This window comes from Dysidea avara, chromosome 1, assembly GCF_963678975.1.
Source record: "Dysidea avara chromosome 1, odDysAvar1.4, whole genome shotgun sequence".
In the NCBI taxonomy this organism is placed as follows: domain Eukaryota; kingdom Metazoa; phylum Porifera; class Demospongiae; order Dictyoceratida; family Dysideidae; genus Dysidea; species Dysidea avara.
In genome coordinates, this window is record NC_089272.1 from 48655366 (window position 1) to 48673214 (window position 17849).

General features: G+C 37.9%; 1 protein-coding gene across 1 annotated transcript; it reads right to left on the bottom strand.

Moving 5' to 3' along the window:
• Positions 1 to 5634: 5634 nt before the first annotated feature.
• LOC136247213 (E3 ubiquitin-protein ligase TRIM71-like) lies at positions 5635 to 13627 on the bottom strand. Its single transcript, XM_066038851.1, has 6 exons — positions 13084 to 13627; positions 7674 to 8212; positions 6305 to 7352; positions 6163 to 6255; positions 6020 to 6088; positions 5635 to 5969 (listed from the first exon to the last, which is right to left on the bottom strand). The coding sequence occupies exons 1-3, from the start codon at positions 13603 to 13605 to the stop codon at positions 6497 to 6499; spliced, it is 1917 nt and encodes a 638-aa protein (XP_065894923.1). The 5' UTR covers positions 13606 to 13627; the 3' UTR covers positions 5635 to 5969; positions 6020 to 6088; positions 6163 to 6255; positions 6305 to 6496.
• Between the last annotated feature and the right edge of the window lie 4222 nt (positions 13628 to 17849).

Genomic DNA, 17849 nt, shown 5'->3' on the forward strand with positions numbered 1-17849 from the left:
TCTGATGTGTAGTAAACAATGGTGTGCATGTAAAAGCTCAGATTTTGAAGCCACCTTGCAAATTTTTTTGTTGGATTATAATATAGATAGCCACTATTTTCATGTCATTGTACCCACAAACAATCAAGCCAAATGTCATAGCATGGTAAATACTATGCAAAACTATACATTAGCATCAGAAATGTCAAACAATTATGCTGTATCCTAAACTTCTAATAATGCCAAAGTCAAGCAGAATAAATCCACTATATTTCTGTAAAACACTCTAGTTGGTCATAAGGACCTCATACAAGCTCTACCTTCTGTGTTCACTGTCCAGTGCCTAACCAGTAAAGTTGATAATACACTTGAGAGCCATGGGTATGTGCTATTACAGATTTTTGATCAAGAATTGGATTGCAGGATAGATACACAAAGTACCATATCATTTACACTTAGAGGAGACACACATTCCACACTAACATCCAATACAGTTTTTTGGATCTAGAATTGGATTAGAGGAAACAGATGCACAAAGTACCATATCACTTACGCTTAGAGGAGACACACTTCTTGACATACAATCCACACTAACAACCAATATCACATTAATGATAACCACTAACCTGAAACTTTAAAAATTTTCATGTGGTTAGGCCACTCCAATTTGTTTTTATGTTTCTGGTCATCTGAAATTTAGTTTTAGATGCGGCCGGGCAGAATTCAGCAACAAATCAACCATGAAGTGACTGCTCAATTAGAGTATTTTTTGTGATTTACTGACTGTTCTATTAGAGTATATTGATCCGTACTATGCACTCTGACATTATAGTGACACGTAAGCAGTTAGATTTAGCATGTTTGTAGCAGCCCAATATTTGTTACTGAAATCCAACTTTTTCAAAAATCTGATGCGAGCATATTCCCCATGTATTTCTGAAATTTCGCTTTCTGTAAAAAAGGATGCGGGCGATGGACCAGAAACATAATTACCGAGTGGCCTTAGCCCATTCTTTGTCTTAAATTGTATCTCATCCCTAAAAAAATGCAAAGGAGTACGTGCAATCTCATACACACAACTCACCTCAAACATAACCTCGAGTAACCATCAGTCATTCGCTAAAACTGCTAGTTCATAAATCTCGCGATCCGCCGGTGTTGCTACACTAAAATCAACTATAACAAACACATGCAAATTACTGCTTGCCTTTACTGTGCTTGGGTGTCAAAAGGCGGCACAGAGGTACTGAAAGTCAGGAAACACATACTCGTACAAGGCGATGGCGCCACCATAGTCTAAAGGCCACGGCAGGATTTCGGGTCGCCAAGCTGCGATCTTTCTCCTCCATCCATGCGCGCCACCATCACGCTACTTCAGCGTTAAACCTTAGTGTTAACTGCTCTAGCTGTACCGCTGTCACCGTCAGCCACTTCTTCCTCGACTTCTTCTTACAATTTCCGTAAACTATAATAAACTAACATTTCCAAGAAGCATTAGCGCAGTAATGCGCTGTTGCAAGTACGGAAATTATAAAGTTACTCTGCGATGGCGATAACGGCTTCAACTAGACTACCTGATGAATGGTGATAATAAGCCAAATAGATAGAAGTCACAGTGGCCATGCAGAGCGCCATGTTCTAGTAAGGCCACTCCAAATAAATTCTCTGTTTTCCGTCCTGGACACTGGCATCATTCGCATGCGGGCGGGCGGGCGGTCCATTTCCATTATTTCATTATAAGATTGGGTAGCCTTTCAAGCCATTATTTGCCTGGAACAGCCAAAAAGGCTGCATAAAAGCATGCTTAAGCTTGTTCCTTCCTTAGTAAGTTGCAAAAATAACACAAACGCGACGTTTGTGCTGACTTGATAGCTGACACGTGAGCTGACACTGTTTCAAGATAGCTTTTACTGAGTCTATCAGTATGCAAGAATAACCGGAAAATAATGGAAGAATACGGAATAATGGAATATTTAGAGCTGGCAGTAACCAGATGCGGGCGGTGGACGGGAAACAGAGAATTTATTTGGAGTGGCCTAATCGCTGGCATAGCAACTTGACGTCTAGCAGCCTCGGTCGGACTGTCCAGCTCGCGCGTTGTAACCATAGTCAGTCTCATTCAGTGGTGCACATTCATCAGTAATAATAAATTCTTAACTAAATAACTTCCATTGCATACATTTAAAATCTTAACTACTTTACATATGTTTACTGTGCAATGTAAATATATGGAAAGTTAGAGGGCTTTCAAAGATCGTCTTTCGGCCATGGGTTTCCTGAAACAAGGAAATATACATAAATCCAATCCGTTTTTGTAGTGTCGAATCCTCAAAACTCAAGGGTACAATTATCAATTTTGTAGTACTACCTGACCCTCTAAAAACAAATTAAATTTTTAATCAAATGTCTGGCCAGGCACAATATTATTTTATGCAATGGCGGATCCAGCATGGGGCATTTGGGGCAAATGCCCCCCCCCTTCCACCTGTGGAGGAGCTATGCAGCCATGCTTCTGCTTAAAATAGCTACTAAACTTTGTGTCAGGCCAAGATGAGTTTATTAACACATGAAAATATGCACTATTTATTACAAATTCACGTGAAACCAAAACAAACCAGTCAAACTAATTGTAAAATTGCCATCCCAGCACCTTCGTGCGTATTAAGCGCCTCTAAAATTAATTATCGCGTTGCTGTTTTCTAGATATTCAGAGCCTTTTAATAGCTTTAAGACTTCACAACCATCCGAAAAGGCCAAAATGACAAAAATCAACTGTAAGACACTACTAAGAGGTGATTATTTGTTGCTTCAAAAATGCAGCACTGAACTAGAGAATCTGGCCCTCTCCAACCACCTACAACTTAGCCAGTTTGTGCCCCTCCCCTTGCCAGCTCCTGGATCCGCCCCTATTATGACCAATCAAAATTACACCAAATGTTTCCTAACGGCATTCATCCATTGTATCCCCTCCCTGAACTTGTAAGTGGAATCACTACATGCACATACATGCTCTTGACACCTTTATTGTTATCATTAATCGTGCATCATGCACTTGTACATTATTAATGGGTAATTTTTATTAGTTTAGTTCTAATGCACCTATCAATGTTAAGTCCCACTACCCCCCTCCCGGGCTTACTAAGGGATTAGTGGGGGATTTTCGCCGATTTGATCAGAAATTTTGCCCCACTAGTGGGGCATTTGACCGTTCGAAATTTTAGGCGTTTGCTTTAGCTTGCGAGCTATGAGAATTGATCTGTTTCCTAAAGTTTATTCCAGTGATACTACATGGAGATTTGACCACTAGTTGTTCCCCAGTGGGTGGAGAATTTGATTTTTCAAAAAGTCAAATCTCCACCATTTCCCCCACTACGCCCGGGAGGGGGGAGGGGGGAGGTGGGGGATAACATTGATAGGTGCATAACAGATTTGCAAAAAGGGTCGGGGAACATTTACTTGAAATTTAGTCAAAGGGTGACCACCAACATATACTGGTATACATCGCTTAATGGATGGTTCAAGTTTATAATTTTATGTATATCTGAAGTTACTGGAATTGGATGTGTGTGAAAGATCCCTTTTCACAAATCCAGTCACATAATGATGTGACCCTATGGCATAGGCATCTTGAATATTAGTGGTGTTCACAATTCCATGAACAAAGTTAACCACTACTTCTAAAATAGTGCTTAACTTCGGACGTTATTTAGCTACATGCTGTTGTATTTCACTTACAGAAATGCCACAAGAGCACCTATGTGGAGTTGGAAGGTTTTGATGACCAGAGACTTACAGTCATGCCTGTACCAGTACCAGAAGTGTTCAGATGTACATGTGAAAGTTTACTTGAGGTAAGTATAGTAGTACAGTGTACACTGTAGACTTCAAGTGGGAAATGAGTCGTCATTTTAACTATGGCAAGTTTCAGTAAAATTTTTGTGTGCCTCAGTATTGTGTGGTGTTTGGTTTAAATGATCACAACCAGCTATCATAATATAATTAGCTTTAAAATAATTCATTTTACTTGACTGTTCTATTAGAGTATTTCAATCTTTTGCAACACTGGTAACCATGGTTGCATTGTAAACAATGTTGAGTAGTGATGTTATCACATACAGTAGATGGTGGATAATGAAATGCTTGAAATTATATATGATTGTTCAATTAGAGTATTTCAGTCATAGTTGTATGTTTTATTAGAGTGTTTTAATGGCTCTGTATGAACTTCTGTTATCTGAACAATTTGGTAAACTAAAACACTTTTATCATATGCATTGGCTGATGGTTTCTATTGTGCTACAACTAAATCTATACTACAGCTGTATATATTATGAGGATTGAGAGAAGATGAGCTTTATTACTTAATTTAGTATTATGGCCAGGCCTGCCCACTTAGTCAGAAACGTGACTGTAAAATGTTCGATTTGGAGAATTGACCATGAAGCTACCTACACATGAAAATAGTTGTTTTTGCTTTTCCTGTTAAAATACACTGATGTCTTACTTTGGAGCAGTCCACTTCACTCTTTGTCTTGTTGTCGTTGGTGTATTCTGTGTATATGTGTATGGATGTTTGTTTGTTTACATAATATTTTTTCATTTACAGTAAACAAAAACTTCAGTTGCTTAGCTATTGTATTGATGTTATGTTGTATTAGGGCAATTTTAAACAAGTATATTATTTTGCTGCACTTATCCTTGTCTTGTAGCATTAAAACATGATGGTGTGCTCTGATTGGAAGACTGGTTATTGAACTGTGTCGTTATTAAGATGTGGCAATGTATGTTTGATTTCCAACCAATATTGGAACTCATGATAAGCTAATATTTAGATACAACTAAAATTATAGCTATAGCGTTTTTGGCAATTCAACAAAAAAGTGTAGTTGTCTAAAAAATGGCCATAGTCAGTGTAGACAAACTTGTGGTCACATGTCAACAAGAAGCGTATTTAATGGACTATTTTAGGAAAGTGACCTGACTCTTAGTCCCTATTAGTTTATCGTAGGTAAACTGCTACAAATCATTTTTGTCTGTGTGGCAATTATTATAGCAGTGATTGTGTAGCCACCATATCAACAAGCTTAAGGTTATTAATAACTAATTGTACATAACAACACTTGAAATATCACCTCATTGGTGTGTGTACACAGGAATTCTGAAAGAAGGTTTCCACTAGTACTGCATACACAGCTAGTGACTGTTCTATTATGTTTACCATCATTCGGAATAATAATGTGACCAGATCTGCAAGAACCCCACATATTAGCAGATCTACGAATTCCATTTTATTACATTTTCTTTACCTAAAGGAATGATCAACTGAAATTTCAGTTCTAGAATCCAAGAAATTTTGAAGTTACAGTACTATGAAGTGGTAACAACAGAAAAATCTATTTTTCATATAGTGATGTAAATAAACCTCACTACTGTACATGTCATATGATATAACATTTTAGTAGGAGAAAATTTTTACAGTTTAAAGCTTAGTTGCATGCTATTATTTTGGCAAATGCTTGTGCCATACTGCATTGTCTCTAATAATTTTACTTGGATAATTGTTTTGTATTATATGCTGCATCAGTAAGTGTCCCTGAGTTATCTAGTTTATAGACTACTCATAAGTCATAAATCCCTTAAAGGTGTTCAGGCTGTTTGTGTAATAATTATGTACACGAAATAAAATGATTTATTTAATTCTCAGAAATACATTTGTCCAATCAGTATAGTAGTGACCACACCCACCTCTACAGGAGAGTAGGATCTGGTGATATTGGTCAGTATTGGACACTGATGTGTTTAAAATACATTAAGCCAATCAGAATGTCTTAGAATTACATCATCTACTACATGTGGTAATGGAGAACTAATAAATTGACAGATGATCCAAAAATCCTAACCATTATCACCAGACCCTATACCCTAGTGTGGAGGTGTGGTGTGGGTGTGAGTAGTCCGTTGGTAAATAGGAGAACATGTTGTAACACCTACTGAAATAAACACATTTAAATGACACATCCAAATAAGGTAGTACACATACCTTATTAAGGTGAAGACTGATTTAATCACTTGACAACCACAACAAATCCCTCATGTAGATGTCACTACACTGGGTGGATCACATGATCAGGACACTGGTAGTTTATAAAGTTCACACATTGTCAAGTTACACATTTTGATTACTTTATTCTGTACACATAGTACAATCTGATTGGCTAAAAGTCCCCAATGACATCATTTCAGATGATCTTCATTGTACACATCTACTTTCTCCACCTGTATAGAAAAGACACTTGTATACCAGCTCGTCATCACCAACACTTACTGGTAACTTCCTGGTAACAGTGGTTGTGTGGTTGTCATGGCTACATAGTAACAACACAAAACAACCACACCATCATCCCTCACAAACTAATATGTACCAATCAACCTCTCTAGTTAGAATATTGTATAAGCAATTAGTAACCATAGTAATAATAGATTACACCATACAAACACACAAAATAACAATAATTATTTAACTGATAACTTGTAGTCTATTGTTGTATCCCTCCACAACATAAACACTACCAGTAGAATAGTTTATTGCTATACCAGTAATAGCATTAAATTCTCCTTGTTGAGATCCCCTCTTTCCAAACTGTTCGATTAACTGATGGGTGGGGCTCCATACTCTAATTTTATTGTTATCACCACCACAACCAGCTATGATGTGACCATCAGGGCTAACTGTAATGGCCCATGGCTTGTCACATGTTATCCTACTAATAAAACTGCCAGTATTACTGAAGAGACTAATATGATTACCACCATGGTCACTAACTAACACTCTATTGTCAGTATCAATTGCTATTCTACCAGGATACTGAAATTGTCCAGGGTTGAACCCTTCACTGCCAAATGTAAATGCAAATTTATCATCTTGTTGGAATACCTGGACCCTGCGATTCCTCCCATCTACAACATACAACATTTTATTACTACTGAAGACTAGTCCCCTAGGTTTATTAAACTGGCCATTGTTGTTCCCTATATTGTTACCAATTATTGATAAGAGTTTCCCTTGTAGGGAATACTTCTTCACTTGATGACTATCAGAGTCACTAATAGCTATGATGCCATCCTTACTGACTGCTACACCATTAGGATTGACCAATCTGTTGTCACCACTTCCTTGTCCAATCACTGCTAATAAGGCAAAGTTACAGTCCAGCACAATTACACACTTGTTAGTAACATCAGCAACGATGACTTCATTATTAACTCCTATAGCAACATCATGGACTTTACCAAACTTGTTCCCACCATAATGAGTGATCACTTGGCAGTGTCCTTCTCTCATCTTGCTGTAGTCTCTCAGTACAACTGATATCCTACAGTAACATGACAGGATCACATGATCTACTGTACATTAATAATACTGGTGACATCACTTCCTGGAAATGAGATAACATTATAGTGGAAAGTTTGAATGATAATCACCTGTATGTTTTGTATGTATGACACATTGTATGGGAAAATAATACATGTATAGCTATTGTATAGTAGTGTGACTGTATAGACTGACTGTGTAGTAGTGTTAATATGTATAGTCATTGTGTAACATTAGTATACACTAACTGAATAAGTATAATACAATCACACCTCACATGTTATCCACAAAACACTCTAATAGAACACACACTATTCCTTACTTGTGAGGACTACCTGGGATGTGTTGTCCATCAACTACAATTGATATCATGTGATCTCCAAGTGTCCTTGGAGTGAAGGGTACTGTGTAGTTTCCACCACTAATATCCTTGACTGGTCCCACTACTATGGCTTCTCCAGTTTTGGTGGTCACGGACACTTCTACTTCACTACTCTTGTCATCAACAATGTCACCATTGACATCTCTAAGTGTTACTATTAGTGACGTCTCTTTGTTCATTGCCATTGCTGTAGGGAAGGTCACTTCACACTTGCTGGGGTCTAGTGGAAATCCTCCCAACTTGGTCACCTCCTCACAAAGACGATCCACCTCTCCATACTCAACTTCTCTTTGTTCGTTTATTGCTGGTTCCAGTCTTGATCTCTTCTTCATTATCATCAGGTGATCTTGTCGTCGCTCCAGTATCTTCCGCCTCTTAACCAGTTCAGTGGTAGTCACTTTGTTCTCTCTTGTCTTCTTTAACAGCTCCAGACAATTCTGTAGTTGTGTCCATAGTAACAACAACCTTTCCAGCTGTAGCTAATATTAAAACAATAACAACAATAACTGGAGACACATCTTTACAACAACCAAATCCATGAAGAACTACTTTGCAGCATAAAATTACTGATAATACTATTTGCATTGTTGGTTTAGGCCGTGCAAAATATGTTTCTGGTCCTACCAATTCCCCAAAATTGACCAGGTGACCAAGTTTTTTTTTTTTGCAACTTTTGGATGTGGTACACTACATTTGACATAGCAGTACATGGAATTATAGGGAAAAACAAAGTTATTGTATAAAGTTAGTGTATCTTTATAAAGAGAGAGTGTTTACAAGACATGAAAACCTTTCAACGAAGATAAAATATTTCAAATTATTGTATGGTGATTGTGCAATTCGTTCAGCAAAAAAATGACCAGGAAGGGAACCAGAAACATGTAATTAACTTTTCGTGGCCTTAGCTTTGACTAACAATTTCAAGCCAGTTTCAAGCTTTTAGTTAGTAAAACAGATAATGTGTTTGCTTTTAATTTTTCTAATAGAGAATGCTAAATGGTAGGTGGGAGGGGCTCACCTATTACACAAAATCATGTGAATGGTTTGGTATGTAAACCTGTATGGTATTATAAATAAACTTATAATAGATCTTGCATGACAACAACACATGTCATCTGCAGTAATTAATATCTAATCCAAAACAGCCAAGCTGTAAAAAAAGAGCACGGCCCTCAGAAAGGCTATGGTGAAAAAAGATGTGAAATTCAAGGTGGCGGCCAAGAAATGGCTGTGATGGTAGGTTAATGGTAAAAATTTTAATAACAACAATTCAGGTGAATTTGGTGCCGCTTTGTGGTGGCACAAAATTCACCTGAATTGTTGTTATTAAAATTTTTACCATTAACCTACCATCACAGCCATTTCTTGGCCGCCACCTTGAATTTCACATCTTTTTTCACCATAGCCTTTCTGAAGGCCGTGCTCTTTTTTTACAGCTTGGCTGTTTTGGATTAGATTTCACTTCTTTTTGTATTTGTATACCCCAAAGCTGGCCTATGGCTGGCTTTGGGGCTTTTTTAACTTATCTTTTTTTCTTTACCACAGGAAGAAGAAAAAGATGAAATACTTTAACTAATTCAGATTTTATCAGTAAATGTACAAATTATATATATATAATACATACAATTATTGCATGTCAATTATTCCCTACGGATAACTTGTTTGCAGCTGATCTCTCTACTGGGTAACTTGAAATGTAGCTGAACTCTGTACAGGGTGATATTTTCGTAGCTGAACTCTCTACAAGGTGATGGATTTTTTTGCAGCTGAACTCTCTACATCATTGTTTCTTTGTAGCTGAACTCTCTACAAGGTGACTTCTTCTAGCTGATCTCTCTACAGCGTGATTTGTTTGCAGCTGAACTCTCTACATGGTGGTTTCTTTGTAACTGAACTCTTTACAGGATGACTTGTTTCTAGCTGAACTCTGTACAGGGTGATCTGTTCATAGCTGAACTCTGTACAGGGTGATTTGTTTGCAGCTGAATTCTCTACATGATGGTTTCTTTGTAGCTGAACTCTCTACAAGGTGACTTCTTCTAGCTGATCTCTCTACTGGGTGATTTGTTTCAAAATGAACTCTCTACAGGGTGACTTGCCTGTAGCTGAATTGTCCATCAGATTAACTGTTTGTAGCTGAATTCCCTACAGAATAACTTGCAATGTAATACAATTCTATAATGGAGTGAGTTATAAACATAGCTGAATGCTTTATTAGGGTGACTGTTCTATTAGAGTATATCGATCTCCCATTTGCTACACGTAGTTGTGTTTCGAATCATAACTCAGTGGTTTGCAATCCGATTCTTCTGTACTACTGCAAGGACTTTCTATGATGATTATTCCAGCTACATACTGATTTTCAGCTCATTGCTCTAAGCGGTTTGCCTGGTAGATGTGAAAACTAATAGTTTCTTTATTCATAAAAATCGATCGCGTAATTTTGACACAGGTTGGGTTTTGTGTCATATCTCCATGGTCTTTATCTCGATTCCTTTCAAACCACAAAAAGGCACTCCTACAACGGTTACTCCATCTCCTATCAATTTTCAACTGATTCCTCCAAGGGGTTTACCCTGAAGGCGTGACAGACCTTCGACCTTATTTTGCGCAAATAATCGATCATAACTCCGTGAATGTTCATCGGATTCCTACCAAAGTTGGTACGGAGATCCGCCTTAATGAGCCCTTTAAGTGTGCCAAATTTCAGCCCGATCCAAGCATGCATTCGTGTTTATGGAAGATTTTGCAAAGTGTGCGAAATGAAGATGAAGAAGAAAAAACGAAGAAATTAAAATGAAACTTTGTTCGCTCATATCTCGGAAATGGCTGGAGCGATTTTCTTCAAATTTGGCATGTAGACTCCCCTAACTGGCCAGCACTTCTGTAGCAAATTCGGTTCCAATCGGATTAGGGATCACAGAACTACATAGGTGTGAAAATTGCATTTTCTTTCTTCCTTTTAATATACTCACGGTGTGGTGCGCTGGCTTCTTGGGCCACATGACACACTACCGTGTGTCTTGACTATAGTTTAAACATAAAAAATGAATTGATTTGATTGGTCAAAATCTTGTGCACGTGATTTTGCTGGTATTTGTTGTCACACAATATCTATTAGAACTGCTGTATCTAGTGCAGTACATAAGCCCTAAAAATTGACATAATCGTTCACTTTTTGATAAAAGCACCAATTTTTTTACAGGGTATATGGAACGTGCACTAAGTGTTTTAAGAAGGGGAGGCACATAAAAAGTCCTCAGGAACACCCCTTTTTGCACCCAGACAAGAAAACCATTTGTTACTATTAAAAATCAATCATGTTTCTATCAAGTTAACTGCTGGGCCTAGTATCATAGTAGTACAAAGCATACAGCTGGAACATAATAGCCTATTAGTAATCTATAAAAAAACAAATAGTTTTCTCACCTAGGCAGTAAACAAAATCACTAAAATTTCCATTTGCAGGGATTCTGTTAAAGTTTTGGACCTTCAATGCTGACGATTGTGTAGTACTATGTACAAGGATCATCCTGATGTGTATCGTTTCTTTATTAAAGGGGTATAACAAAAGTTATTTAATGCTAAAGTCACAGGTGAACATCTCAACAGAAAACCATGAACTACAGCAGTTCAATTATGAAGCACAGAGCTTGAACAAAAGGTCCCTTGTCCTTATACTGGGCACCATGTGAAAGGTAGTTAAATTTCTAGTTTAATGAAGGCAGTTGCAAGTTGTTTCAACATCTTGTTCTCAAGTTACAGCGCTTTCAATTCAGTGTAATATAGTATAAGCAAGAAAAGCACATGGATGTGTCATAAGGTACTTCTTAGTGCTCAAAATTTCACTTCATTGGAACCCAGCTCCTTTATGCTTATTTTGAGCATTATCACAGCACTAAGAAATACCTTAATATTCACCTGTGTACTTTTCTTGCTTATGCTATATTACACTGAATTGAAAGCGCTGTAACTTGAGAACAAGATGTTGAAACAACTTGCAACTGCCTAACTAGAAATTTAATTACCTTTCATATGGTGCCCAGTATAGGGACAAGGGACCTTTTGTTCAAGCTATGTGCTTCATAATTGAACTGCTGTAGTTCATGGTTTTCTGTTGAGATATTCACCTGTGACTTTAGCATTAAATAACTTTTGTTATACCCCTTTAATAAAGAAACGATACACATCAGGATGATCCTTGTACATAGTACTACACAATCATCAACATTGAAGGTCCAAAACTTTAACAGAATCCCTGCAAATGGAAATTTTAGTGATTTTGTTTACTGCCTAGGTGAGAAAACTATTTGTTTTTTTATAGATTACTAATAGGCTATTATGTTCCAGCTACTACTATGATACTGCCCAGCAGTTAACTTGATAGAAACATGATTGATTTTTAATAGTAACAAATAGTTTTCTTGTCAGGGTGCAAAAAGGGGTGTTCCTGAGGACTTTTTACGTTCCTCCCCCTCTTAAAACACTTAGTGCATGCTCCATACACCCTGTAAAAAAATTCATATGGAAACAATTTTGCGACATCAGTGAATGTTCTATTAGAGTATGTAAATACAGTCTTCATGGATTTCATTGATATACATAACACATTCAGAATGTTTGTATGTATAGACACTTAGTAAAGTGCTACATACATCATACGGACCAATGAATTTGCTTTAATAATGAATAACATTTAAGAAACCAAATATGTCATACCTGTCTCATTGAGTGGTATGAATATACTTAACAGTTGTAAGGATTTCATTACCTGAATAAGTAAGTAGCTGACCACTAAAGAAGGCAATACAGAGCAACTGGCTTTAAGTACAATTGTTTCTGATATACGATAACAATTATTTTGAAGTTCTCTAATAAAGCAGTCGGCCAGGTTTGTATTTAATTTGTTTACAGTAAACAGTGATCACTTGAAGAAAAAGTGAAGAGTTTGCCTTGAAGACAATTATTATGTGTACTGTATGAGCTAATGAATTCCCTTCAATAATGAATCATGTTAAAGAAAATTAATGCGACATAGAAAAGGCTTACTGTTGCATATTGCCATATGAATATAATTTGCACTTGTAGGGATTTCATTGGTTAGATAGGCAACTGATCAACAACTAAAATGTTTGTATACATCAATCATCTCTCAGTATGGCTATCTCTGTTATATGACAGAAAGATTTTCAAACACTCTAATAAAGCAGTCTGTCATTTTTTTGTATTGAATTCTTCCATATGTGGTACTTTTATCAAAAAGTGAACGAATATTTGGCTTAGGCGCTGGACTAATCATGTTACTGAGGCAATAACACTTTTGTGTGGCAGATTAACTACAAAATAATACCTTTAGTGTGTTCTCCCTCTTGTCTGCTCCTTTGGTAACATCTGTTATGACTTGTTCTTCTCGTTCATCGATGACTTTTCTAAGAGCGTTAAACACCTCCCTTGTCCTCTCCATGTTGTACTCCTTTCTGCTCCTAACACGTTGTCTCATTTCCTTAACAACGGACACTGCTCGTTTCGTCTCTTCCAGTAAACCCGTCATGTGACCCACAGCTTCTCCCAGTCTCCTGGTTTCTTCATCAGTTACACTTGTAATGCTAGTACGCTGGTGTGTTGAGTGACCATGGGAGACACAATCTCTACATAACTCAGTTCCACATTGTCTGCAGAACACGTCAAGTTTTCTTCGTGGATGATCAGCACAATATTTAGAAATGGGCGTGGTGGCGGGATACTTCAACAAAGCGGCGCATTCTTCGCTACAGTTAATAGCATCTTGAAGTTGGTCTAAATTATCAAAATGTTCCATCAACACTTGACACTTCGCCACAGAAGACACGGAAGGAAGGAGAGCAGAATCCATTTTGATCAAACGCACGGCACACTCTTTGAATAAGCAGGTACTAGGCGCGCATAAAAAAAATTGAAGTTACAGAAGTTCGCACGTCTGGTCATCTAGTCATCTATGGTCGCAGCATAGATAATAGACAGGGGTGTCTATTATCTATGGTCGCAGCAACTGTTATTGGTCACCAGGGCGTGTTTAATGGAGTGCTGATAACGGAATGACAGTTTGTGTGTAAGTTTTTAATGTGTGTCTGTGCTCATTGCGGGACTGTATGGTATTTATTTATTTTATTTGTGTATGCTGTGCAAAACCACTTAAAAAACACTTAGTGAATTTGCCCTCCCCCCGGCTACGCCTTTGGTATTTATTTATTTGTGTGTGCTGTGCAAAAATCTCAGATAGATACTAGCTATAGCTTATGAAACGGGGTTGGAAACTGATGATGTCACATAACAAGGGGGTGACACACAGGCACTCACTGTAGGTAGATCTGTGACCGCGGTCAAAGAAGGTCAAGGCCACCAACATCGTGCCAATTCAATGGTCAAAAGTAAAAGCTTCCAACCCACAATTGAAAAGTGCTGAAATATCGTTGCTAAGTCACTGGTCAAAGGTCGAAAAAGGCTCTTAGTCACAGGTCAAAGCGAAATTTCAGCCAGTCAAGACTTTGACCGTGGTCGCTGATCCACTTACAGCACATACCTACGTGACACCCCCTTGCATAACTAATGTGTATTGCGTTTACTTGTTAGTGAAAACAATACAGAAACAACAAACATGTTCCCTCAGGCTTGGTATGGTTGCACCAGGTGTTGGTCCACTTGTCCGTACCATACATTACTTCAGCTGTTACATTACTTCAGTTGACCTAACATTGATAATTAATAAACTATGTTGTAGTGTTTAGCTATGTGCATGGATTGTCTGAGTAGTTTGCTGAGAGCAGTGGCAAATTATAAGGGGACTTCAGTGGTACACATCTCATCAAGTGCTGATGAGCTGGCTCAGAAGGCAAGCATGTAGTATAATGGTGCACATCAGCTACCCAGTGCACAATTGTCTTCTCAGTCAGCCACACAGTGTTTTCCATGTATACAATACATTGCCAGTCACCTCAGATAGTCATAGTAAACGGTGTTTCAAACATACCGAACAGTGGTAACAGGCTGTGAACAAAGTCAACAACACACATGCTATATGACTGGCTCCTGCAGGAGCTACTTCATCCAGGTGGGTGGCAATGGAAAGAATGATGGAAGATTTAATCTGCCCTGTTTCATAACAGTTTTCAGTTACAGGTTTCTGACTCCCTGCTTCACAGGCTCACTGTTAGCCTCCTTGCAAATCTCTAGAGGGATAGTTGTCTAATAATAACAGGTACAACCTTTCATGTATTCCTAAATGTTAACATAAAAGCTCAACCTTATACTTGACAAACAAACAGAACAAAAAACAGAATTTGTTATGTTTAAAATGACACTGATCCTTATATTTTAGTTGTCAGATATAAGACATTGAGGAGAGTTGTTCTGGAAACACAGTAACAGTACTACAATGAAAAATTAATTTATTATTTATACTCCCCAGTATTGAGCAGTAACACATGACGTCACAATAGTTACATAATCACTCCCGTAGGGCAGAAAATGTGTGCATCTAACCTGAGGTTTGTTTAAAATGTCTTAATGTAACCATGTTACCAGGAGCAAGGAAGTAAGCAGTGTAAGAGATATTTTAGTGTAGGGTTATGGCAAAAAAAAATGTGTAGGCACAAGGATTTTGACACTTTCAAAAATACAATAGAAGAGTCCTCCCACAATGTTCATATCAACAAGTCAACATACAATATTTCATTGTTTCTTACTGAAGTGTTGTTTGGTGACAATCATTTTATTGAGCTTATCCTTGTAACTAACCTGATGCCAATTGCCCCACGGAATTTGCCATTACACATTTTAATTGACGTAAACGTTATCCCTTTATGGGCTAAAATCGCCTTTCAACTGTGGTGGGGATTAGACAAACCCTATCCCCCAGCAGTGGGGCTTTAGCTCTTGCAAACTGTCAAATACCCCATACATATGAGGTGGTATGGGGCTTAATGTTGATAGATACCATGAACCGGTATTTACTAATTTGACTACATAACCTCAAATACCAACTCTTCCTTGGCTCTACTGCACTAATAAATAACTTCTATAGCCTTATGTGTAGGTGTAGCGTGTAATATAAATCATGACATACAGTTTAGGCATTACTGGCAAATTGTGTTTGTTGTACAGGTGCAATGGCTACAAAACAATTTCTGTGAACACAACAATGAATTACTAACCTTTTCAACCACACAAGGGAACATAACTCATCTGTATAGATGGTTTTGTCTGACACTTCGTCACTAGCTTAACACTCCTTGTCTGCCCATTTTGTACACACATTACTTATGTGATGTCATCAGTTTCCAATCCCTTTTCTATAACTAGTATATTAAAAATTATAAATTTAAAAATAAAGTAGGAATCCAAGCGATAAAAAGTAGTGAAACAAGAGAAGAACGATGGTAGCTATTACAGCATAGCTCGGTGGGAAATCCCTACTTTGGCATGAAATAGCCATTATATTGTGTTCAATGCCAAAGTAGGAATTTCCCACTGAGCTATGCTGTAATAGCTAGCATCGTTCTTCTCTTGTTTCACTACTTTTTATTGCTTGGATTTCTACTTTATTTTTAAATTTATAATTTTTAATATACTAGTTTGTTTAGTTTTTTTGTTAAAGCATACAGCTAGCTATAAACATGTGACTGTTCTATTAGGGTGACTGCTGTGTTAGAGTATCTCGAGGCAGCCTGCAAGATATGCGCTTGCCCAAAAAGGGGCATGGTTTCGATCGATTATAGAGTATGCCGAGTCAGCCTTCCAAATTGAAGGTGTGTGGTCACTGAAATACAGCTAGTGCAAAAGGGGTGTGTCATCGTGGTTTCAATCGATAGATCGATAATGCGTAGAATGAAGAATGGGTGTGATCTTGTGACCTATCGTGAAGCTATCTAGTACCAGTACCTCCGTACAGTACCCTCCGTCATAGATTATATCAGTAAGGAATATAATCTATTCTTCTGTGCAGTAGCGTAGTCTAAGCACCTTAAATAATCTTGTGGCGTCTATTATGCTGCTTAAGAAAGTGTTGATACGGAAAATTAACGTCTTGATATGGTTTCGTTGGATGAAGAAAAAGACAAGCAGCCTGATTGAAGATAAAAGAAAAGACAAGGCACAGAGGGCACATACTCGTCGGAACCCCAAAAGGCACATCCCACTGGTGAGTTTGTTATTGTTGCATAAAATGGTGGCCGTGCACTGCTTCGTTTGGCCTCTAGGCTGGCGACTGTGGTCAGTCAGTCAGGCAGTCAGTCTAAAATTCAAAGTTTTGGTGATTTTAAAATTCTGTATCTGGCCACCTGTAAGCGTTTTGTTGTATTTAATGCTGTTTTATGTATTATATGGACTAGTACTATTCCATAAAGGTGATTTTCGTCTCGTAAGATATCTCTAGGATGATTTTTAAAGGCGGGATTTTGGGTGGTGCGCAAAAATTTCACATGGATTCCTACTTACGTAAATGGTACGACTGTACCGTTTGATATCTATGGGTTAGCATAGGAATAGATATTATAGCTTCTATAATATCTATGGCATAGGCAACTCATTTCTAACACCCCCAACCACTATGGAGAGTGTCAATGAGTTCCAACAAGCTTTCGCCCACATTTCGACCCACAGACATTCAATATTCAGTTATACGTTTTTTCAACAGCAAGATTTCAAACCGTGCCGTGACTGTGACGCCGTAGAGCCTGCTTCACTGGCAAGTACCGTGAAGAAGAAAGTGGTATGGTTTAAAACACGAAATACCGTATAGCGGGAAATTTCCGGAGGGTGTAATTTTCGGATAATGATCATTGTGAACTATTCCGGAAATAAATTTTTGGATAAACCACCACAATTGACACTTCACAGAAATATACAGAATCGCGCTCTAGCAAGGCAGGTGAAAAACTTCGTGCGTTATCACGAGGCACGTTATCAGGTCATGGATTACGTGATGGACTCTGCTGTAAGAGGTTACCATATATATCAAGCTATATGGCCTAATCCGTATATTGGTGAACGGTTAGAGTGCCAGGAGGAATATGGCAACGTTCATGATATGTATGCCGTTTCAGTGGTTCATGAAGATACTATCGTTGGTCACTTACCACG

Coding starts and splice junctions, on each gene's coding strand:
- LOC136247213 (XM_066038851.1), bottom strand. CDS start 13,605: ATGGATTCTGCTCTCCTTCCTTCCGTGTCTTCTGTGGCGAAGTGTCAA. Junction 8,213..13,083: donor AGAGGGAGAACACACTAAAG/GTATTATTTTGT, acceptor TTTTAATATTAG/CTACAGCTGGAAAGGTTGTT. Junction 7,353..7,673: donor ATCCCAGGTAGTCCTCACAA/GTAAGGAATAGT, acceptor ATGTTACTGTAG/GATATCAGTTGTACTGAGAG.